This window comes from Eleutherodactylus coqui, chromosome 5 (assembly GCF_035609145.1).
Source record: "Eleutherodactylus coqui strain aEleCoq1 chromosome 5, aEleCoq1.hap1, whole genome shotgun sequence".
NCBI classification, from domain to species: Eukaryota; Metazoa; Chordata; class Amphibia; order Anura; family Eleutherodactylidae; genus Eleutherodactylus; species Eleutherodactylus coqui.
In genome coordinates, this window is record NC_089841.1 from 98,183,017 (window position 1) to 98,208,264 (window position 25,248).

General features: G+C 45.8%; 1 protein-coding gene across 2 annotated transcripts in view; it reads left to right on the forward strand.

The window, feature by feature from the left end:
- The window catches only part of RASGRF2 (Ras protein specific guanine nucleotide releasing factor 2), a 255,357-nt gene that overhangs the window by 202,860 nt on the left and 27,249 nt on the right, over positions 1 to 25,248 (forward strand). For both annotated transcript variants that reach the window (XM_066602949.1, XM_066602950.1), the window contains one exon: positions 17,819 to 17,925. In XM_066602949.1, the coding sequence (XP_066459046.1) occupies positions 17,819 to 17,925 (107 nt within the window). The remainder of the gene's footprint in view (positions 1 to 17,818; positions 17,926 to 25,248) is intronic.

The window sequence follows — 25,248 nt, forward strand, 5'->3', positions numbered from 1 at the left end:
TGCACAGATGGGGGGGGGGGGGGGGGCACCCATGTACACAATATACAGGGTGCCCTCCATCTGTGCAATGTATGTAAACAAGTGCTGCTGCAGTGTTAACATTTAGCGGCACCTAATGCAGTGGGTGCTGTAGATAGGGGAGGGCACTTTTTTAATAAACATCATATTGCAAAGCCGCCTTCTTCTTCAAGAAAACAAAACTGCAATGAGATGAAAGGTAAAATCCCCAAATCATGGAAATCTTTTCAATAGATCTGCAGTAATGAAAAATGAGGTCCCTTTCATGCAGCAATATTAGCCAGTATTTTGCATCAGCAGTTGTAAGCCAAGATGAGAAAGATTTTCTGTCTATTCCCCACTCTTGGTTTTGGCTTACAAATACTGACCAAAATACTACAATGTGAAGGAGGTCAATGAAAATAATCAACTTTTTGAATAATAAGCATACCAATTAAATACATACATAGAGCACTAAGACCTATATCAAACAATAGAGCTATATAATAATACACAGCTAGAATCAGTATTCCCAGGTATCGCAATATACCACACATGTCACTGTCCAAGAGAAACTGGAATAAGTCTCCCTGTATATGTGAGAATGGAACTCCAATGTGCCACAAATTAACAATATAATGTGAGCCGACACTTTTTCAAAAAATCAAAGTATATCTGTTTACAAATAGCAACTTTTTCACAGATTAAATGCCAGACACCAACACTCTTCGCCCATTGTTATCATTCTCCTCTTCGACCCGCATTGGTGCTTGGTTGTCTTTAATTTTTACAAAGAATATACATTGTAATTTAATAATATACCATAGTTAGAATTATCCAGAAGAAAGTGAAATGATCTTCTATATAATCCATGGATCCATTTAGGATTTTTACCGGAATTCGACTATATAGTTATATGATGTCCCTGTGAGACCACTAAGGAATGTTTTCCACTGTGGAAAAGGAAATTGCTATTAGAGTATGTACCAGAGTGACATACAATTTGCCTGGTATTTGCCACAAAATATGGACTGTGCTCTATTTGTAATGACTACGTTTGGAAGATTTGGGCTTGGTGAAAGAAATTAAGCCGGTGATCGCCTGGTACAGTTCTGCCAAGAAAATCAGCTCAGGATAACAAACACATGATTTATGCAACCCGACAACACCGTCTGTATACATGGACATCTCCCAATGGCCTCCATCGAAATGCACAGACATTCAAGCTTCAGAGCATGGTAGTTCTGTAGAAACTGTTTGGGTAAGAATACAGGGAAAGAACAACAGAAAGGACACTATTGTGGGCATTCCCTATAGGCCATCTGGACAAGCAGAAGATATTTGGATGAACTCTTTCTACATCAGATGGCCAAGCTCTCAAAAAAGCACAACATAGTGATCATGGGAGATTTTACCTATCCAGACATTTGTTGGGAATCTCTCTCAGGTAAAAAATAATGGATCCAACAAATTCTTATCTGCTCTTGTTGACAACTTTATGTTCCAAAAGGTAGAAGAGAAAACTCAGACCTCAAGGTTGGACTTCAGTAAGGCAGGTTTTAATGAACTCAGAAAGAGGGTAGGAAGAATCCAATGACTGTATGTTCTTAAGGACAGAAATGTCCAAGAAGGTTGGGAAATACTGCGAAATAAGATTCTCAAAGCACAATCATTAACAATCCCTAAAAGAAGGAAAAAAGGAAAGCATTTAAAGAGACCAGGATGGATGAACACAGAACTTACACACGTTAAAAAGGAAGAAAAATATGTTTATTAAATGGAAAGAGGGGGGAATATCTAAAGAAGAATATATTGCGGTCTGCAGAAACTGTAGGGCAAGTGTCAGAAAAGGTAAGGCGAATACTGAATTGAGGCATGTAACAAAGGCCAAAAGCAATAAAAAAGGATTTTGGGGCTATGTCCAAAATAAAAGAAAAGTTGGCTGTTGGACGCTTACAAGATGAAAATGGTAAATTGGTTAAGGATGATGTTGAGAAGGCCTTACTTTTAAATTCCTATTTTGTATCCGTTTCCTCTCAGAAAGTAGATGTAACATCAACTGATCTTCCCTGTGCTTTTGGGGGAATAAAAGATGCAGGCTATCTATAAGCAGAGAGATGATAAGGGAACACGTAGCTAACTTAAATGAATTCAAATCTCCAGGTCCAGAAGAATTACATCCTAGGATACTAAAGGAAGCAGCAGAGGTAATTGCTGAACCACTAGCCATAATCTTTGAAAATTGCTGGAGAACAGGAGAAGTCCCAGAAGATTGGAAAAGGGCAAATGTTGTCCCTATCTTCAAAAAAAGGAAGAAGGGGGATCCAGGAAACTACAGGCCTGTGAGCCTGACTTCTATACCAGGAAAGATCTTTGAACAAATTATTAAACAGCATTTATGCAAGTAATTGGCTAAAAATTGAGTAATTAACCGGAGCCAGCATGGGTTTGTAACAAACAGACAAATGTAATTTCCTTCTATGTCAGAATCACTGAAATGCAGTGGATATAGTATATATTGACTTTAGTAAAGCATTTGACTAAGTATCTCATACCATACTTATTGAAAACATGACCAAATATGGGATTGACAAGGCAGCTGTTAGGTGAAAGCTCGCTATAACATCATGCCTTTTTGTTAGCCATTAAAAGGTATCATATCTACAAGATTACTTGGTTTCTCTTGCTAAGAACAATCACAGATTGAAGAGTAGAATGATAGCAATGGGTGTTGGTGTTTGGCATTTAATCTGTGAAACAATATAACATTTTCAGTTTCCACCAGTGTATATATGGGTTTTGAATTGCACAGTTTTATATAAGCTTTCTTCACACATAGTTATTCTGTGGTGCTCATTTTTGACTGCTTAAATAAAATGTAAGAATTCTTATGTTTCTTACGTGTTTTTTTTTGTTTGTTTTTTTTACAAGCCTTTTTTTGTTTGAGGGGATGTCTTTTTTTATTTTCGGACAAAACACATGTCAAACACATGCTACATAACTGTCTTTTTGTTCATTTTTTTTAAGCGCCAAAACTTAAGACCGCCACTAGAACTCATTTTTTCTATTTTTAATATGGGCTTTAACCCATCAACCTGGTTGGAAAAAAACAGTGGGAGAGGAAAAAAAGTAAGAAAAGGCAATGTTTTTCCTATAAAAAAGATTTATGTACATTTAAAATCGGGAAATGTTTTAGTCAGATTTTAGTTTCCTTTCTCCTGCCCAATGATTACTGTCACATTCATGTGTTAATTCAGCACAATACAATCTTATTGCTCAGCAGCTGGCCTACAGATGTGTACTTTTACGCAACACAAACTCCATCATTGTCCTTGTTACACATCATTTATAAGAACATTTAAATATGTATCATAAATAGAGATGAGCGAGTATACTCGGTAAGGCGATATACTCCAGAGAGCATCGCCCTTTTCGAGTACCTGCTGGCTCGTCCCTGAAGATTCGGGGGGGGGGGGCGCAGGCGGCGTGGGTCAGCGAGGGGGAGCAGGGAGGAGAGTGAGAGAGATCCCTCTCTCTCTTTCCCTCCCGATCCCCTCTGCAACCCCCCGCGGCCCCCCTGAATCTTCAGGACGAGTCAGCAGGTACTCGAAAAAGGCGATGCTCTCTCGAGTATATCGCCTTACCGAGTATGCTCGCTCATCTCTAATCATAAAATGTGCAGAGCAGAGAGACGCGGCAAACGTCTGTCATGTGAATAAGATCGATAAATCACAAGACCGACCTTAACACAGAAATGGAGGAGAGCTAACACTCTGTCCCCGACTGATAAGAGGGGCAATGCTGTATTTGTGTTGTCTGTGACTTGTGTCCTTATCCAGTCTGTGATTTCCTTTCTTCGGCCGCCTGCAGACAAGCGGGTCGGATCCGGCGGCGAGAATTCTCGCCGCGGGACCCGACCTGAGCGCCTGCAGAGACGAGCGCGTACTCACCCGCGCCCGGCGGCCCCGGCTCTTTCATGTGCCGGCTGCCGGGCAGCCGGCGCATGCGCAGACCGGAGCCGGCGGCCGGGTGAGTGACGTATCTGTGCGAGCCTCTGTGAGCCCCGCACAAAAATAGGACATGCCGCGGTTTGTTTGCCGCGCGACATTTCGCGCGGCCAAACCGCGGCCGTCTGCTTAGGAGTGCGTATTGTAATGCACTCCTATGCAGGCTTTGAGCGGCGGAAATCCCGCGGGATTTCCGCCCGTGTGCAGGCGGCCTTCCTTCCAAATCTCAATGGCTTTAAGTATATTGCAATGCTACAATAAATGCTTTTTTTGTATTTTGTGCAGACTTTTTCTTCCTATAGCTAGATAACTTACAATGTTCAGTTAATAGGTTTGATCTACTTTGCTTACAGAGAAGGCAGAGTCTGATGTGAATGTATATGTTCTCTGCAGTACCATGAAATATACTAGCTTTATAATGTATGATAATAAAATGGATGTCCAACTAGAAAAAACCCTTTCTTTAGGCCTCTCGTCCAATTGTAAGCTGACTGTAGAAGATTTGGCTGCAAGAATCTCACATTTTAATGCTGCAGGAAAAATATGATACATAGCACACATTGAAGTCAAGATTGAGATCCAGAAGCTGCTCTTAGTAGACTCGGCTGTCCCCGTTTGTTACATAGACTTCAATGAAAACTGACTGTGCATGAGTGGCCAATACTTCATTGGGAATATAGAACCAAGTATCTCCATTCACAGAATCAGTGTGCTTTCCATCGGTCAGACCCCCCCCATTGATTCGACTTTTATGGCAGAAGAAACTGATCAGTGATAAAATGTTGACAGGTTAACACTGGAAAAGTCAATAAATATATATATTCTGGATCTTTCTATTTTACAGTACTGATATGTACCAAGTTTATCCAAAATGAATCACAAAAGTTTTTTTTAAAACAATGGTCTAGAAGACCAGGCCAAACTTCATGATCTTGAGGAGGGTTTTAGAACATATACAGAGATATTGCCTGAATTGCATATAAAAAAATCATTCGTTACCGTATATACCGGCGTATAAGGCGACGGGGCGTATAAGACGACCCCCCAACTGTCACCAAATACGTCGGTATACAGTGGAGAAAAAAAAAAAATTCATTACTCACCTCCCACGGCGTTCTGTCGCGCTCCGGCAGGATGTCGCTCGCTCCGGCAGGCTGTCGCTCGCTCCTCGTCCCCGGCGCAGCATAGCTTTCTGAATGCGGGGCTTGAAATCCCCGCTTCCAGAAAGCTAATACACACGCCGGCAGCCATGACATCATTGAATGGCTGTGATTGGCTAAAGCACACGTGGCTTCAGCCAATCACACTATTCAATGACATCATTGAATGGGTGTGATTGCTAACACGTGCGCCTTCAGCCAATCACAGCCATTCAATTCTGTCATGGCTGCCGGCGTGTGTATTAGCTTTCTGGAAGCGGGGATTTCAAGCCCCGCATTCAGAAAGCTATGCTGCGCCGGGGACGAGGAGCGAGCGACATCCTGCCGGAGCGCGACAGAACGCCGTGGGAGGTGAGTAATAAATTTTATTTTTTTTTTTGTATTACCGGCGCATAAGACGACCCCCGACTGCAGAGCAGATTTTTCGGGGTTCAAAAGTCGTCTTATACGCCGGTATATACGGTATATGCACCAAGAAGATAGAGTATTCCCTGTTACCAAAAGTAGTCGGCATGTTAAAGGGGTTGTCCAGTTTAAAAATATTGATGGGCCTCAATAGTAGATCGGTGGGGTTCTGCTGCTCGGAGATCTTCATTGATCAGCTGTTCACAGGGTCTTTGCACTCGGGCACGGAGCTGATCTCTATAGGAAGCAGACGGCTCTATTTCCACTGCCTTGCAGTGTCCCGGCTTGGTATTGCAGGCGAAGTTCTTATAACTTATTTTGAGGATGGGCCATCAAGCGTTTACAGCTGGTCAATCCTTAAAACATACAGTCTGTCCATTTTGTGGATTCCTCACTGGTACACAGATGATGCATTCTACATAGCTGGCACATTGTTTGGCCCAACTTAGAAAAAGAATGAAAAGTTTGCCATGTCATTTTGCATAAACCAAAAATGCATCCTGCAAAATATATTTGTAGTCTCAGCAAGATCATAATACAGAAAATACTATAATATAAATTAGCATAACATAAAGTCAGTTATGGCCCCTCACAGACTAAGCCAGAGACCTCCTGCATAATGATGAGGGGCAAGCACCCCGAAACAGTCTGTCTATGCATGGTCTCTGGCTTGGTTTAAAAATCCCAATCATTGTGGACCTTTTTATAAGGTCACTTTGAATTGAAGGAATGCCGCCATCCAATAGATGGCGCTGTAGAGGCATTTTTCCATCTTTCTGATTTGCATAAAGTAAGTTATGCTGCTTATAGGTTAGGTGACCTAGAATCTGGGGCGCTATGTCTTGCATTCAGTTGGTCCCCCATTCCTGCTGCGTCCCCCAGCAAAGTCAGTATGCACAAAGCCAACTTGTCTCTTTTCAGAAGGCTGTGTGCACCTACCTTTCATAGAGATGAATGAGAGGTGCATGTGCTCAGCTTTCTGAAGAGAGTCAAGCTGCTGTGGGCACACTGACTTTGGCCCGATTTTGCATCTAGTACTGCCATATTTTGCCACAGTGTGTATGCCGTAACAAGATGCCACTCCAAAAAAGGCGCAATTGTGGGGTTATTTTGCATTTCACTCCACTTCTAAACTTTTAAACATTTTAAGTACATTATGATACATTTAATAGTACCATTGAAAAATTTAGCTCCTTCCCTAAAAAACAAGGCTACATGAATGGAAAAAATAAGTTATGTCTTCAGGGAGTTAAAAAGGGGTTGCCACATGTGGAGACTGTCTATAGTGATCGGCGGTTTGGGGAAGCACGTAAAATAATAACCACATCCCTTTGTGAATATCTGCTGGAAATGACATTCGTTCATATTATGTTCCCAAAAGTCTGCTGTAATATGTTCCTTAAAACTGGCCTAAACTACATATGTGCAGTGGAGGGAACAAGTGGAGCCATTTACAATAAATTACTTTTCTATTAATATTTTCTCTATTCCGTGTCCTGGCTGTGTTATAGAGATTTCATTCTAGCTGCCATCTAGGGCAAGAGCAGTATAATTTCTGTGTATCATCATACGGTATAATTAGGATAATTGCAGTGAAAGGCAAGACATACATTGTCTGGGAAGTGTTTATATACATATCTTGCGCGGAGCAGTGAAGAATGTGTTCAGGTGTGATGACATATAATCACTGTCAGCTTCTGGTGAAGGTGATAACAGAGTGGGGCAGTTAATTGCAGCTTCTGTTACAGGCACTCTGTGTATTATTTGTTTTGAGGCGCTCGGCTTCCTCCTGTGTGCCTGCCTCTTTATTTATGCTCTGACTTCTTTCTAAAAAGTATTTAAGATTAAAATAAACAAGGAAAAAAATAATCTTCCTTTAGTACTTGAAGTCAAACTTGTTTCCTTCCTTGGCGTAGGACATGATAGAATTTTATTCTGAGCATAGTAAGGGTTATTTCACGTGGACCCAACACCAGTCAACGTGCCAATTTACACGTCCCTCTTTTCACATGGTCTCCAAGAAAATAAAATCGTAGCATGCAATATTCTGGTCCATGTTTCCAGATGAGACTTATGTCAGTGGGGACACAACGAAAATGGTCAGCATTAGAGATGAGCGAACGTACTCGTCCGAGCTTGATGCTCGGGCGAATATTAGGGTGTTCGGGATGCTTGTTACTCTTAACGAGCACCACGCGGTGTTCGGGTTACTTTCACTTTCCTCTCTGAGACGTTAGCGCGCTTTTCTGGCCAATTGAAAGACAGGGAAGGCATTACAACTTCCCCCTGTGACGTTCAAGCCCTATACCACCCCCCTGCTGTGAGTGGCTGGGGAGATCAGATGTCACCGGAGTATAAAAGTCGGCCCCTCCCGCGGCTCGCCTCAGATGCCTTGTGAGTTAGCTGAGAGAAAGTGCTGTTGTGTTGGAGCTGCTGTAGGGAGAGTGTTAGGAGTGAGTGTAGGCTTCAAGAACCCCAACGGTCCTTCTTAGGGCCACATCTATCCGTGTGCAGTACTGTGGAGGGTGCTGTTAGCAGTGTTGCACAATTTATTTTTTTTCAAAATCGTCTGTGCAGAGCATTGCGCCCTGCAGTAATACTACAGGGACAGAAGTGGTGGTTAGGCAGGGAGAGTGTTAGGAGTGAGTGTAGGCTTCAAGAACCCCAACGGTCCTTCTTAGGGCCACATTTAACCGTGTGCAGTACTGTGCAGGCTGCTGTTAGCAGTGTTGCATTTTTTTTTTTTTTTTCAAAATCAGCTGTGCAGAGCATTGCGCCTTGCAGTAATACTACAGGGACAGAATTGTGTAGGCAGGGCCAGAAGACATATATTATTGATTGAATATAGTCAGTGGGCCTTTTCTTTAAAAAAAAAAAGGGAAACATTCTATTTGGCCTGCCTCTGACAGTCCTCAGCGTTCTGGGTACGTGTGTGGTGGGTGGAGAACGTAAAGAAATCATACGCAGCCAGCTACGTTTAACAGCAGGCTTGCGCCAATTTATTTCCTGCCTGGGAAAAATCACCGCTCTGCTGCACTTCATATAACACTGCAGTTCTGTGGAACACAGTTCTAATCTTATCTGATTGAATATAGTCAGTGGCCTTCCCTTTAAAAAAAAAAAGGGAAACATTCTATTTGGCCTGCCTCTGACAGTCCTCAGCGTTCTGGGTACGTGTGTGGTGGGTGGAGAACGTAAAGAAATCATACGCAGCCAGCTACGTTTAACAGCAGGCTTGCGCCAATTTATTTCCTGCCTGGGAAAAATCACCGCTCTGCTGCACTTCATATAACACTGCAGTTCTGTGGAACACAGTTCTAATCTTATCTGATTGAATATAGTCAGTGGCCTTCCCTTTAAAAAAAAAAGGGAAACATTCTATTTGGCCTGCAGGCTTGCGCCAATTTATTTCCTGCCTGGGAAAAATCACCGCTCTGCTGCACTTCATATAACACTGCAGTTCTGTGGAACACAGTTCTAATCTTATCTGATTGAATATAGTCAGTGGCCTTCCCTTTAAAAAAAAAAGGGAAACATTCTATTTGGCCTGCAGGCTTGCGCCAATTTATTTCCTGTCTGGGAAAAATCACCGCTCTGCTGCACTTCATATAACACTGCAGTTCTGTGGAACACAGTTCTAATCTTATCTGATTGAATATAGTCAGTGGGCCTTCCCTTTAAAAAAAAAGGGAAACATTCTATTTGGCCTGCAGGCTTGCGCCAATTTATTTCCTGCCTGGGAAAAATCACTGGTAATACAGCATGCTGAGGGGTAGGGGTAGGCCTAGAGGACGTGGACGTGGCCGCGTAGGCCCAAGTGAGGGTGTGGGCACAGGCCGAGCTCCTGATCAAGGTGTATCGCAGCCGACTGCTGCGCGATTAGGAGAGAGGCACGTTTCTGGCGTCCCCACATTCATCGCCCAATTAATGGGTCCACGCGGGAGACCTTTATTAGAAAATGAGCAGTGTGAGCAGGTCCTGTCGTGGATGGCAGAAAGTGCTTCGAGCAAGCTATCATCCACCCACAGTTCTGCGCCGTCCAGTGCTGCAAATCCGAATCCTCTGGCTGCTGCTCCTCCTTCCTCCCAGCCTCCTCACTCCACTACAATGACCCATGCTCAGGAGCGGGAAGACTCCCAGGAACTGTTCTCGGGCCCCTGCTCAGATTGGGCAGCAGTGGTTCCTCTCCCACCAGAGGAGTTTATCGTCACTGATGCCCAACCATTGGAAAATTCCCGTGGTCCGGGGGATGAGGCTGGGGACTTCCGGCAACTGTCTCAAGACCTTTCAGTGGGTGAGGAGGACGATGACTATGAGACACAGTTGTCTTGCAGTGAGGTAGTAGTAAGGGCAGTAAGTGCGAGGGAGGAGCGCACAGAGGATTCGGAGGAAGAGCAGCAGGACGATGAGGTGACTGACCCCACCTGGTGTGCAACGCCTACTAAGGACAGGTCTTCAGAGGGGGAGGCAAGGGCAGCAGCAGGGCAGGTTGCAAAAGGCAGTGCGGTGTCCAGGGGTAGAGGCAGGGCCAGACCGAATAATCCACCAACTGTTTGCCAAAGCGCACCTTCGCGCCATGCCACCCTGCAGAGGCCGAGGTGCTCTAAGGTCTGGCAGTTTTTCACAGAGACGCCTAACGAGCGACGAACAGTGGTGTGCAACCTTTGTCGCGCCAAGATCAGTCGGGGGAGCCACCACCAACAGCCTCACCACCACCAGCATGCGCAGACATATGATGGCCAAGCACCCCACAAGGTGGGACGAAGGCCGTTCACCGCCTCCGGTTTGCACCGCTGCCTCTCCCCCTGTGCCCCAACCTGCCACTGAGATCCAACCCCCCTCTGAGGACACAGGCACTACTGTCTCCCGGCCTGCACCCACACCCTCACCTCCGGTGTCCTCGGCCCCATCCAGCAATGTCTCGCACCGCACCGTCCAGCCGTCGCTAGCGCAAGTCTTTGAGCGGAAGCGCAAGTACGCTGCCACGCACCCGCACGCTCAAGCGTTAACCGTGCACATAGCGAAATTTATCAGCCTTGAGATGCTGCCGTATAGGGTTGTAGAAACGGAGTCCTTCAAAAGTATGATGGCGGCGGCGGCCCCGCGCTACTCAGTTCCCAGTCGCCACTACTTTTGCCGATGTGCCATCCCAGCCCTGCACGACCACGTCTCCCGCAACATTGTACGCGCCCTCACCAATGCGGTTAGTGGCAAGGTCCACTTAACAACGGACACGTAGACAAGCACAGGCGGGCAGAGCCACTACATCTCCCTGACGGCACATAGGGTGAATTTAGTGGAGGCTGGGACAGAGTCAGAGCCTGGGACCGCTCACGTCCTACCCAGCCCCAGAATTGCGGGCCCCAGCTCGGTGGTGGTATGTTCGGCGGTGTATGCTTCCTCCACTAAAGCACCCTCCTCCTCCTCCTCCTCAACCTCTGTCTCGCAATCTAGATGTGTCAGCAGCAGCAGGACGTTGCCAGCAGTCGGTGTCGCGCGGCGTGGTAGCACAGCGGTGGGCAAGCGTCAGCAGGCCGTGCTGAAACTACTCAGCTTAGGAGAGAAGAGGCACACGGCCCACGAACTGCTGCGGGGTCTAACAGAGCAGATCGACCGTTGGCTTGCGCCGCTGAGCCTCCAACCGGGCATGGTCGTGTGTGACAACGGCCGTAACCTGGTGGCGGCTCTGCAGCTCGGCAGCCTCACGCACGTGCCATGCCTGGCCCACGTCTTTAATTTGGTGGTTCAGCGCTTTCTGAAAAGCTACCCACGCTTGTCAGACCTGCTCGTAAAGGTGCGCCGGCTCTGCGCACATTTCCGCAAGTCCCACACGGACGCTGCCACCCTGCGGACACTGCAACATCGGTTTAATCTGCCAGTGCACCGACTGCTGTGCGACGTGCCCACACGGTGGAACTCTACGCTCCACATGTTGGCCAGGCTCTATGAGCAGCGTAGAGCTATAGTGGAATACCAACTCCAACATGGGCGGCGCAGTGGGAGTCAGCCTCCTCAATTATTTTCAGAAAAGTGGGCCTGGTTGGCAGACATCTGCCAGGTCCTTGGAAAGTTTGAGGAGTCTACCCAGGTGGTGAGCGGCGATGCTGCAATCATTAGCATCACCATTCCTCTGCTATGCCTCTTGAGAAGTTCCCTGCAAAGCATAAAGGCAAATGCTTTGCGCTCCGAAACGGAGGCGGGGGAAGACAGTATGTCGCTGGATAGTCAGAGCACCCTCCTGTCTATATCTCAGCGAGTTGAGGAGGAGGAGGAGGAGCATGAGGAGGATGAGGAGGAGGGGGAAGAGACAGCTTGGCCCACTGCTGACGGTACCCATGCTGCTTGCCTGTCATCCTTTCAGCGTGTATGGCCTGAGGAGGAGGAGGCGGAGGAGGAGGAGGAGGATCCTGAAAGTGATCTTCCTAGTGAAGACAGCCATGTGTTGCGTACAGGTACCCTGGCACACATGGCTGACTTCATGTTAGGATGCCTTTCTCGTGACCCTCATGTTGCACGCATTCTGGCCACTACGGATTACTGGGTGTACACACTGCTCGACCCACGGTATAAGGAGAACCTTTCCACTCTCATTCCCGAAGAGGAAAGGGGTTCGAGAGTGTTGCTATACCACAGGACCCTGGCGGACAAGCTGATCGTAAAATTCCCCTCCGACAGCACTAGTGGCAGAAGGCGCAGTTCCGAGGGCCAGGTAGCAGGGGAGGTGCGGAGATCGAGCAGCATGTTGAGCACAGGCAGTGCAACACTCTTTAAGGTCCTAGACAGCTTTATGGCTCCCCACCAAGACTGTGTCACCGCTCCCCAGTCAAGGCTGAGTCGGCGGGAGCACTGTAAAAGGATGGTGAGGGAGTACATAGCCGATCGCACGACCGTCCTCCGTGACGCCTCTGCCCCCTACAACTACTCGGTGTCGAAGCTGGACACGTGGCCTGAACTCGCGCTGTATGCCCTGGAGGTGCTTGCTTGTCCTGCGGCTAGCGTCTTGTCAGAGAGGGTGTTTAGTGCGGCTGGGGGAATCATCACAGATAAGCGTACCCGCCTGTCAACCGACAGTGCCGACAGGCTTACACTCATCAAGATGAACAAAGCCTGGATTTCCCCAGACTTCTCTTCTCCACCAGCGGACAGCAGCGATACTTAAGCAATACGTAGGCTGCACCCGCGGATGGAAGCATCGTTCTGTATCACCATCCAAAACGGTGACATTTCTGCTTCATCAATCTGTGTATAATATTCCTCCTCCTCCTCCTGCTCCTCCTCCTGAAACCTCACGTAATCACGCCGAACGGGCAATTTTTCTTTGGGCCACAAGGCTCACTCATATAATTTTTCCAAACAATTTTTATACGTTTCAATGCTCTTACAAGCGATGAAACTTTAACTTGAACCAATTTTTCGTTAAACTGGGCTGCCTCCAGGCCTAGTTACCACTTAAGCCACATTAACCAAAGCGATTAATGGGTTTCACCTGCCATCTTGGTTGGGCATGGCCAATTTTTTCTGAGGTACATTAGTACTGTTGCTACACCAATTTTTTTGGGCCCTCACCTACAGTGTAATCATTGTAATTTCTATGTTCTTCGCCTGCACTCATGGTACAGAAAGGTGTGTGGGGTTGGCCTACACTTTTGCTACATAACTGTAACTGGGGCATTGTCTATACTGCAGCTACTGAAATGTGAAAGAGACTGTTATCTCCCTAAACTGCTGCAATGGGAATTGTTACTGGGGCTTGTCTTGAGTGCTACTATTACTGAAATGGAACTAAGACTGCGCTCCTCCTATACTGCTGCTTCGGAATTGTTACTGGGGCTTGTCTTGAGTGCTACTATTACTGAAATGGAACTAAGACTGCGCTCCTCCTATACTGCTGCAATGGGAATTGTTACTGGGGCCTGTCTTGAGTGCTACTATTACTGAAATGGAACTAAGACTGCGCTCCCCCTATACTGCTGCTAGTGATATGTTAGTGGGGCCTGTCCCTAATACTACCGCTGAAATATTAATAATTTGGGGCTCTGCCTATACCGCAGCTAATGGTATGTCACTGGGGTGTGGAAACAGAGGCTGCACAAAGACATGATGGCGGCGAGGCCATTTCCCACCAACGCTGTTACTGTTAAGGTGCATATAATGACGGACACGTGGAGAGGACACATAGTGCCTCCAAAACATCCCCCTCCTCCTCCAACAATGAAAACATTCTTGGCAAATACCTTTGCATTGGTCCGTCTGGTGGCAGTCCAAGAATTTCACCTTTAACGACACTACAAGAGAGCACCACCACCATCCCCCCGCTACGGCCCACTTAATCATGGCCACATTCCGAAAACCAACTACATAAAACCGCGCTACTAGGTCCGCAGTCACCACCACATTACCACCAACGAGGTTACTGTTAAGGTACATATTACCAGTCTGACTGGGGCATGCAGTGTGGGCCAAAGCCCACCTGTATTGTATCTGACGTTAGCTCTGCTGAGTAGGGCACTGCAATGGGATATATTTATGTACCACCGGTGGGTTCCAGGGAGCCACCCATGCTGTAGGTGCACACGGAGTTTAACCTACATCTGTCCACTTCTAAAGAACCCCAGTCTGACTGGGGCATGCAGTGTGGGCCGAAGCCCACCTGCATTAAGCACGACATTACTACCTCAGCTGTGTTGGGCAATGCAATGGGATATATTTATGTACCGCCGGTGGCTTCCTGGCACCCACCCATGCTGTGGGTCCACAGGGAGTTGTAAATGCATCTGTGTCCAGTCCACTTCTAAAGAACCCCAGTCTGACTGGGGCATGCAGTGTGGGCCGAAGCCCACCTGCATTAAGCACGACATTACTACCTCAGCTGTGATGGGCAATGCAATGCAATGGGATTTTTTTATGTACCACCGGTGGGTTCCAGGGAGCCACCCATGCTGTAGGTGCACACGGAGTTTAACCTACATCTGTCCACTTGTCCACATGACTGGGCCATGCAGACACCTTGACAGAATGAATAGTGAGTAGAACATAGGTTCCCCATTGCTATGCCCACGTGTGCAGCTCCAGATGGAGGTGGCACAGGATTGGATTTCTCATTGCTTCTGTACAGCATTGTGGACTATCGGCCCGCCCCTTTTATGGGGGGGTCGCTGCATAGCCATGCCAACCCTCTGCAGTGTGTGCCTGCTTTTCCTGTGGCAGACGCACTTATAAATAGACATGAGGGTGGCGTGGCATGAGGGCAGCTGAAGGCTGGGCAGGGACAATTGGGTGTACGCTGTGGACACTGTCGTGCAAGGGGGGGGGGGGGGTTGGGCAGCATGTAACCCAGGAGAAGTGGCAGCGGAGTGTCATGCAGGCAGTGATTGTGCTTTGTTGGAGGTAGTGTGGTGCTTAGCTAAGGTATGCCATGCTAATGAGGGCTTTTCAGAAGTAAAAGTTGTTGGGAGGGGGGGGGGGGCCCACTCTTGCCGCTATTGTGGCTTAATAGTGGGACCTGTGAACTTGAGATGGAGCCCAACATGTAGCCCCTCGCCTGCCCTATCCGTTGCTGTGTCGTTCCCATCACTTTCTTGAATTGCCCAGATTTTCACACATGAAAACCTTAGCGAGCATCGGCGAAATACAAAAATGCTCGGGTCGCCCATTGACTTCAATGGGGTTCGTTATTCGAAACGAACCCTCGAGCATCGTGAAAAGTTCGTCCCGAGTAACGAGCACCCGAGCATTTTGGTGCTCACTCATCTCTAGTCAGCATACGTAAGCCGCAAGAAAAGGTGCACCAGAATTATTACCATGCCAAGTACAAGTAGTTATAAAATAGACTTGTCTGGAGAGCCATAATAATGCATAAGAGACTAGCGGCTAATTATTGGGCCTGAGCGTTCCTCTGCATGGTCATTCGCCCAATAATTTGGCCGGAAATATACCTTCCCTCACTGACCACACCTACGGGTTTGTCACACTCCGTAAAGGAATGATCAACTGATGAACAAGCAAATGCTCGGATTGTTGACTGATCAGCTTATTTATGTGAACCTATAAATGATCGGTGGTACAACTTCCCTTCTGAACAGGGAGATGAACAACCAACGAATGATCGTATTAGCAATCATTTTTCACCAAACACAGATTCTCAGCCCATGTAAAAGAAGATTAAAGGGGTTGTCCCGCGGCAAAATCAAAATTTTTTTTCTACATACCCCCACATTGTGCCCCGTTAAAAACAATCCCTTTGTTATTTAAAAAAAAAAAAAAAATCGCTTACCTGCATCCCCGTTCGGGCAGTTTCTTCTTTTCTTCTTTTAAAGATGGCCGCCGGTCCTTTCCCAAGGTGCACTGCAGTTTTCTCCCATGGTGCACCGCGGGTCTTCTCCCATGGTGCACCGTGGATTACCTTCTCCTGTCTTGCGTTCCACTGCCGATTACAGCCACCTAATTGGCTGATCGGCACCACATGACGGAGGCGGAGCTACGATGACGATGCACAGACCAGCTCTCCGGCGCTAGCACGCCGGAGCGGCCCCAGTCAACACAGCAGAAGAACGGACAGCGCAAGTGCGTCTAAAGAAGGTACAAGATACAGAAATTAGTCGGAGCCATGAAACGGGGACGCCAGCAACGGAGTGGGTAAGTGTATAACTTCTGTATGGCTCATATTTAATGCACGATGTATATTACAAAGTGCATTAATATGGCCATACAGAAGTGTATAACCCCACTTGATTTCACGGGACAACCATAGACGCTGATCACCAGGTGGCAATTGAGGCTCATTGTATCAAGCCAAAAATTCCACTCCTGTAAAAGCACTATTACGTAAGGGTGGGCTTACACTGTCATCCAAATAGTTGCTAGAAATAGTCACTAAAGCGAGTTATTAGAATACGAGCAACGGTTGTTTGTTTGTGTGTACGCTTTTACACACTATTTGTTGTTGAGGTGTTCAGCTTCGCAGTCACTAAAGCGCACGCCTCCCTCCAAAGTTATTGGCTAGTCATTGAATGACGAAGCCTTCCTGCACCAGACAATAATTAATCAGCAACTATTTTTTAGGTGAGCTAAAAAAACGGATTAGTGAACGAGTTATCGTTCGCTACCCTGTTGGTGACCATGTTTACACGGAACGATCACTTACATTTACTCTTTCAAGTGACTACTTGAGTGATAAGTCCTGTGTAAAGCCACCCTTATAATTTGCTTCAAAATGGAAATGTAGAAACTGCCATGGTTCTGTTCATAACGTAAGTCTTGACGCGAATATGAATTTATCTTTCATATAGGATTAATTTACATAATCTTTTGCGTAATAAAGCTGCAGAGTGGAGTCCTCCTAGCATCTCCTACAGGTTCAGTGTCTGCACAAAATACAAAATTCTGTGTGAGAGATGAAAGGATCATCCAATCCCCTCCTTCCCCCAGATATCTATTTCTAGTGAGAGACCTATTTGCATATCTTGCAGAGGAACATGGATGTCATTATAAGTCTCCTCACATACCTTCTAGGTGTTCTTCTTAAGGAGAAACAATAACCTTCCTGACCCACGTCTGTAGGCCTATCACTAGCCAAGCCATCTTCCCATTTGCATATTTCCCAGAGGAGCATGGATGTCCTTATATGTCTCCTCCCACACCTTTTAGGTTCTCTCCCTAAGGGCAAACCATGCCCTTCCTGACCTCAGTCCCGTTGTGGATGCCACACCAATGCACAAAAAAGTTATTGGGTGTATCCGGCTAAGACATACCGCTGACTGACTCAGCTGATAAATGTGAACCAAGGCTTAGATATCGTCTTTGTACTCTTGTATTGTCTGTTATTGTCATATTGTTGTAGCATTATTCTTTATATGTATAAAACCAACAGAACCTTTTGGAAGATCGTCTCGTTACCAAAATATCCTATTGCCTACAGCAACTGGGGAAATTAATTTTAAATCCCGGTGCACCATAGTTCAATTGCTGCTAGATCTCCGTCTTTATTGTGGCTATAGTAGGCAATTATTCTTTTAATTAAGTTGAACATTTTATAGCCGCTTTGCCTTCCAGACTGCAACATGAAATTGTATTATTTGTACATGTGACCCTAGATAGAAGTGTCTGAACACCACCCCGGCAGTATTTTACGTAACAATCGCTGCATGAATAGGCTTGTGTTAGTAACAGCATTCTTGAAATGAATGCTGTGTTTGACTTGCAGTACATTATATGTTATGTATGACATTTTCATTCCCCTTTTTTCCGTAGGTTTTAACAATATGGAAAGGATGTGTGACAAAGAGTTCATAATACGCAGGGCAGCTACAAACCGGGTATTGAATGTTCTTCGTCACTGGGTGTCAAAGCATTCACAGGTATTTAGAGAACAACGTGTCAGGGTCTTTTTTGCATTGCATGTACAGCTTTTGTTTAGAAACGTAAGTAATGTTGCAATGAACTTCGTAACCAGAACCTTCTGGATTCTATATAAAAGTTACTTATGATTAATGAGTATTAATTATAGACCTATGACATTACATCTGCTAATTATGAACGGTTGAAAAAGAAGAAAATTTGTGTTTTGGAATGGCCAATTCACAGTCGTGACCTTCATCCTATTGAAATGCTATGACATGACCTGAAAGGGGTTGTAAAGGCGAGGCATCCCAGAAATATTGATAAAGTGAAACACATTGAGAGGGAGGGGCAGATAGTCCAAAATTTCTCCTCAGGGTTGTGCAAATCTTATTTGCGGTTACAGGAAATGTTTAGTGGAGAGGATTGCTGCCAAAGGGGATTGTTACGTATAAGCCGAATGCCACATTTTTTGTCTGGATCGGACATAATGGTTGCCCTAAAAGGACAGATATACACACACCTTTTGTAAACACTGAGAATAAAACCATTAATAAGTAAGTTAAAAAGTGCGGAAAGGGAAATCTCACCCTATCTAAATAATACGAGGAAACCCTACCTAAAAGTGGGGTAATGTCCCTCATGAGGGCCGCCCTATGTCCAGAACCTGGGGGCAACCTAGTAATCCTCAAATTCATAGATGTAAATAACAATAGTCGCATCAGTAGTAGGAATCAGATGTTTCAAAACCAATTAGAAATAAAAACACCAGGGACTTATCTGAAAGTGAGTTGACACCAAGAGGATGAAGACTGGACTAGAGCTCCACTATGAAAGAGAGTTGAGACCAAGAGGATGAAGACTGGACCAGAGCTCCACTATGAAAGAGAGTTGAGACCAAGAGGATGAAGACTGGACCAGAGCTCCACTATGCAGAGGAATAACCGGCACTCTTTGAGAGGAGGGACTGGAAATAAATTTACTTTAATAACAAGCCCCTTACCAGCAGATGAGGTGTATGAATAACAGTGCATGCGCTGATGACGTCAACACATGGGCCAGCACTAACACCATGACATCACCATGGACGCACTCCCTGGTTGTGACCTGAGTGCCTGAACCGGGGTCTGCAGGTTACTTAAATTCATAATTTCACTTCTTTTCCCTCCCCGTATTGTGGATGTTTATTCAGTGTCCTCAGTAAGGCCTCATTCCCATGGCCGTGACTGCCTCTACCAACAGAATATCGCAGCGGAGTCCATCACGGCGCCCCCCCCCCCCCCAAAGATCCCATACTCAACTCTCCGGATCTGCCGCGCGCGTCCCGTCTGGCAAGCCGGCGCACGCATGCGCAATATAGCGCATGACGTGGCCGGTGGTGGGCAGTGATGCATAATCACGCGATACTTACACTGTGCTCGCAGTGGAAGAATAGCGTGACGGCCGGCTTCCATTGACTACAATGGAAGCCCAGCGTGCGTTTTTCCGCACCAATTAGAGCATGTTTCACGCTGCGGAATTCCCGGTAGAATTCCGCAGTGTGAACATTGAGCTATTAGATCCAATAGCTCCAGGATATGTCTTTAGACATATCAATAAGTTCCGATAGTGTTTGAGCCAATACATATTTGCTCTGTACCCTCGGGATTATTTTCCCTGGAAGGCCAAGAAGCCCCAGCCCAATATTGCATACAGGACAAATTCTCCTCCTGTATATAGCGACATTGATTCCACAGTAAAAGGCAAATTCTGAAAGCACTAGATAGCCTCTCTGTACAGTATTTAGAGAGAGCTCCTGTTTTAGTAGTACGAGGAGATCGGCGTTGCATGTTATTTTGCCCCATTTCTCATACTTGACTACATAATTGCACTGTCATTTTTGACTGTACTGGGAATTCAGGGGTGAATACAAGTTCTTCATTGCATAACTGGAAATGTATTCAATGCATCAGAGGATGCGGAGAAGTTTTTTGGCCCTCTGGGAACGGGAAGTCGCTGTGTGAGCGTCAGTCAAGCATGCAGTCAGTCTGATTAATTAGATGTGCATTATACTGGCTTGTGCCGGGCCATGACAGTTTCCTTTTCTTTTATTTGCTTTGTGATGCATTTAAACATTTCAGTCCTGGAAGTTATAAGCCAGTGTGTCACATCTCTTACCACGTCAGAGTGTTACTAATGTGACAATGCCTCTTGGCTTTACGTTCCTTTCAAGGATATTAGCTTTGTCTAGAATTGTGACTATACCGTGCATGTGCTAGAAACACAGCAGCTGAGTTCCGGTATCTCTGGAAACTGCTGCAATAACCACAGACATTTAAAGTATATGCATCAGTTCAGGTTGATTTTGCTCTGAAGAAGTCCAAAATTCTGTGCTGATGAATGTCAGAATGTATAACAGGCTTATAGCGCCATTGTTCTGCTACATCGCTACAAATGCCATGCTTTCCTTCTCCTTTGCTTTCCTTTGATCCTATATTGTGTCATAGTGCAAATAAATCAGAGAAATGTATAAATCTTCCCTATGTGTTCAAGGAGATCAGCCTCATTTTCCTCACTATACTCAGACATGTGGCTGCAGCAGGAGCCTCCCCCCTCTGTCCTATGTGCAGTAGGACAAAACTATTGTTAAGCCTTACCCCCTCATACCAGTCACCACCTGAAAGTGGAACAGATCAGCAGGTGATTTAACCCCTTGTGTCTTTTTAGACAAAATCCCCTTGTAGATTTTTAGAAGACTGTTTGGTTCAGGAACATGCAGAAGGTGATAGAGAGGGAGCAAGATTATCTTCTGTTTACTTCATCATTACTTGCTAGATTTAGCATAGCTTTAAAGGGAACCGGTCACGTCCTATGTTATGGCAGTTATAGGATAGGGGCGTGGAATCCAGGAGTGTGCCTTTTATACTTTCCCATGCTCTCGGTGCTCTATGTATGAACATGAGTCTTTTCATCAGTCAGTGCACATGTACACACTATTCTTTATGGGAATGCGTGCGAACGGACTAAAGAAATAAGTCCTACTTATAGACCGACTGTCAGCTATCAGTGATAACAGCATGGGAATGGGAAGCCTGGTAAGTATAAAAAGTACAGCCCTGGACTCCAAATTTCCTGTCCTATAACTTAATTTAAGATGCTTATAGGACATGACAGTTTTTCTTTAAAGGAATTTTCCAGCTTATTTCTATTGATGAACTATCCTACGGCCAATCAGCTGTTCAGGCTACTAAACTCCATGTCAAAAAATGCGATACAAAGCAGGAGCAGCTCTCGCTGTTTTAAATGGGACCTGCACCTGCAATTACCAGTGTTGGCCACTACAGACAGGTCAGCGCTATCTACTTCTGCTCAATACACTGTGTGTGGTGGTGCTAACAGCAGGCGCCTGAATAGCTGATCAGCCAGGGTCTCGAGTGGCGGAACCTAGTTGATCAACTATTGATAACCTATCCTGCTGATGGTTCATCAATAGAAATATCCCAGAAAACCTCCTTTAAATTAAATGTCTAATTTAGGAATCCCATTTTAAATATCGTGTTGGGGAATTTTTAGTTAATAGAAAGGAGTACTTTATGGCAATGTTTCTCAACTCCAGTCCTCAGGGACCCCAACAGGTCATGTTTTCAGGATTTCCTCAGTATTGCCCAGGTGATGTAATTATTGTCGGGTCCTCAGACATTGCTACAGGTGTTTTTACCATAGGATATCCTGAAAACATGACCCGTTGGAGGTCCCTGAGGACTGGAGTTAAAGGGGTTGTCTCGAGGAAGCAGTGAATTTTTTTTTTGCCCAGTCCCCCTAATTAAGCATACATTACTAAGCCCCCCTGTAAATGACTTTTCTAGCTGGTTTGTACTTACAGTTCCAGCATTTCAGCAACTTATAAAAATTTTCCCAAGATGGCCGCCGGCTTTTTTCCCGTCGATTGCTGTAGCCCGACGTGCGCGCTCCCGAGACGCTACCAGCTGTGTCTCCCTGACAACCAGACGCCCCGCAGCCACCGACTGGACCCCTGGATTGAACGCGGCCGACCACGGCACACAGTCACCCACCGCCAGGCAGCAGGTAACCGGCGCTAGACCCCTGACAACAGACGAAGGCCCCCCCGGCCCAGCGGCAGCCCCCCCGGCCCAGCGGCAGCCCCCCTGGCCCATCACTTACCTGGGCGGCAGGACGGCGGGACAGTTGGGCGGCTTCTCGGGGCGGCTGGGCGGCTTCTCGGGACAGCTGGGCGGCTCAAGTTTCTGCACCTTCCTCTAAGGGAGGATGGTACGGAATGGCCGCTCCAGCACGCTCCCGAGAAGTGACAGCTCGTCTGCGCATGCGCAGAAGAGCTGTAGCGGCTCGTGCTGAGAGCAGAAGACCGGACTGCGCAAGCGCGTCTAAAAAAGCAAGCTGCCAGCGAATTTAGACGGAACCATGGAGACGAGGACGCTAGCAACGGAGCAGGTAAGTGAATAACTTCTGTATGGCTCATATTTAATGCACAATGTACATTACAAAGTGCATTAATATGGCCATACAGAAGTGTATACCCCCACTTGGTTTCGCGAGACAACCCCTTTAAGGAAACACTGCTTTAGGGTGTGTTCACACTTCGTTAAACACTACATTGCCGGGTTCCATCCTCCTGGTCCATTTCAATGCCTAAAAATGAGATTCAGACAGAACCTCAGGACTGACCCATAAGCTGTCAGTGCTCAAACAGAAACTAATAATGTCTCCTTTTGAGCATGTTTCTGTACATTTCTGGCATTTTTATGAGAGAGAATGGTGTGTTTGTTCGGATAGAACCCAGTGATGTAGTGTTTAGTGTCATGTGAATGGACCCTTATTTGGAAATTTCACCAATATGGCAGTGCAGAGAGCCGCTATTGAAAAAAAACAACATCTTTCTCTTTTAGAGGTCCCAACATATCTAGGCATTGGATGGACATCCCATTTATTTCATTGGGTGATGTGTAATGCTTTGTGTAACCTGTCTGGTACTGCAGGAGTACTGCACACTTGTGCTAGGTTCTCCCACACGTTATAGCTGGTACTGCAGGAGTACTGCACACTTGTGCTAGGTTCTCCCACAGGTTATAGCTGATGGCTGGAGTCCACAACTGTGATGGAGATAAATGATAAAATTGATCAACCATCACTAGTCGGAGCTCATGGAATACAGATCTATACAACCATGGCTGACCTTAGTTACGTGCAACTCATGCAGTCGCACATGGAGCTGGCCACCAGCTTGTATCGGTGGTCGGGCATCAAGTGGATGTAGTCTGGGGACGATCGCTCCATGTTTGTTTAGACAGATGATCTTTTTCCTCTGTTCAGCAGTGTCTTGTGAAGTTATTTTAACCCTTTCCAATCCACTGTCTGACGTCTAAAGACATTCTGATTGAAGGCTGTACAACTCTGATGTCGGAAGACGTCCGGAAGAGTATTTTTACTGTAGTTTACTGGCTGCTCTGTTGGCGGGGGCCTCTTAAGCATGTCACATACTACAGCACTGGCTCTAGCCAGCAGATGGCGCCATTGTATAATGGCAGAAAGAGAAGGCCACCTAGCAAACCCTGAATCCAAAATTGGATTGCAAAAGGTTAATCCTTCCTGGCTTTCTCTCTGCCCCTCTAATGTTCTAAGCTGCTAATGTCAGCCAATTGGCACCCCCACATGACTAGTGTTTAGTTCTATTACTACATTTAGGCGATGCTGTATTTATGTTATGAGCTGGTTCTGGCTTTGTATCTGTGTTTCCCGAGGTTGGTTTCTGTGGTGTTACGAGTTTGGTTCTAGTGCTGTACTTGTTAAGATCTTGGTTCTGGTCCTGTATGTGTTAGGAGCTTGGCTCTCGCACTATACTTATGTTATGGGCTTGGCTCTGGCGCTGTTATTTATTCACTGAGTTGTTTTGGTGCAGGAATGCTACTGTCTTGCAGAATATAGGCAGTATGTATAGTTTTTTTCTTATAATGGGGGGGGGGGGCACCAAATAAATTCTGCACATGGTGCCATTTTGCGTAAGGCTGGCACGGAATAAAACTCCCAGCAAACTTATAAATACATCATTAGGAAGCTCCCTCGGTGGCTACAAAAAACAGACATATCATTTCATTCTCCAAAGGGTTAGTAAGGGCTTGACAATCCCTTTTTGTTAGGAGAGTCTGCCAACAACACACTGATCCCAGGACATGCCACTGTTTGGATCCCCAGCCATACATTAAAAGGTGAGATTTTAGACGACTCTAGAATACATTCTAATTCTATTGCAGGGGACTATCGGAGATGAAGGGCCCTGGAAACTAAGCAGGTGCCATGTTATTTACATGACTAGAATGATGCTTTTTCTGATACCTCTATGAGACACTATAATGTTCAGCGTACACAGCATGAGATACACTAGTGAACAATGGATAAGTATGGAGTCTATTGGCAATTGTACTCTTTCCAAACAACGGCACAGATTTTCATCAGCAGTGATGCCTGAGAATCATCAGCTGCTATTGTCTTTGTGATGTTGAGATAAATTGTACAGCTGTCTGTTATTATATCGGGACCATGTAAGTATGTGGCTGTTGTCCAATGCATGCGCTGCTGGTGACACATCTGTTTTTTATTATAGGACTTAAACTCCAGTTTATATTTTAGCTGGTGGCTAAAGAACTACAATACATTTTGTCAGTTTTACAAACCAACTTTGCCTAGTCTTTTTTTCCTTTATTTTGTATATGAATCATTAAGACGTTGCTTCACAGTCTGCTAAATATTGTGACACATCCGCCACAAGACATTTTGAAGTAAAGTTCAGCTATTGTAACACAGAAGGCACATGTTTTACATTTATGTATATGTCCTGGTATTCTTTTAACCCGTGGGACTGAAGTGGGGATTCTGATACCTCCTGTCTAATACATATATGTATAAGTTAAGCAGGGCTCCTAGACAGACAGAAGAGCTCGTCAACCAAGGCCAGTTTGTGCTTATCTGAAATGAATTGTAGTCCAGGCTTATGGAAACCCCCCCTTTAAAAATCCTGGGTCTGCCCAAGTATGTTGAGGTTCATGATCGAGATGACGAAAATCTCCTTTCACCCTTAATTATATTTGTAGGGTTAGAAAAACTACTTTCTTCCAAATGCAGCACCATCCTTTTCCATAGGGTTGTGTGTGGTATTGCAGCTCAACTCCATTGAGTGAATGGGAGCTGAGCCGTAATACCGGGCACAACCCATGGACAAGAGTAGTGCAGTGTTTGGAAAAAGGCAGCCATGGTATTCTAACCCTGGACAACCCTTTAAGCTCTCCTAACCTATTACACCCCACATTCTTTGGTTGGTTTAAGGGTTAGTT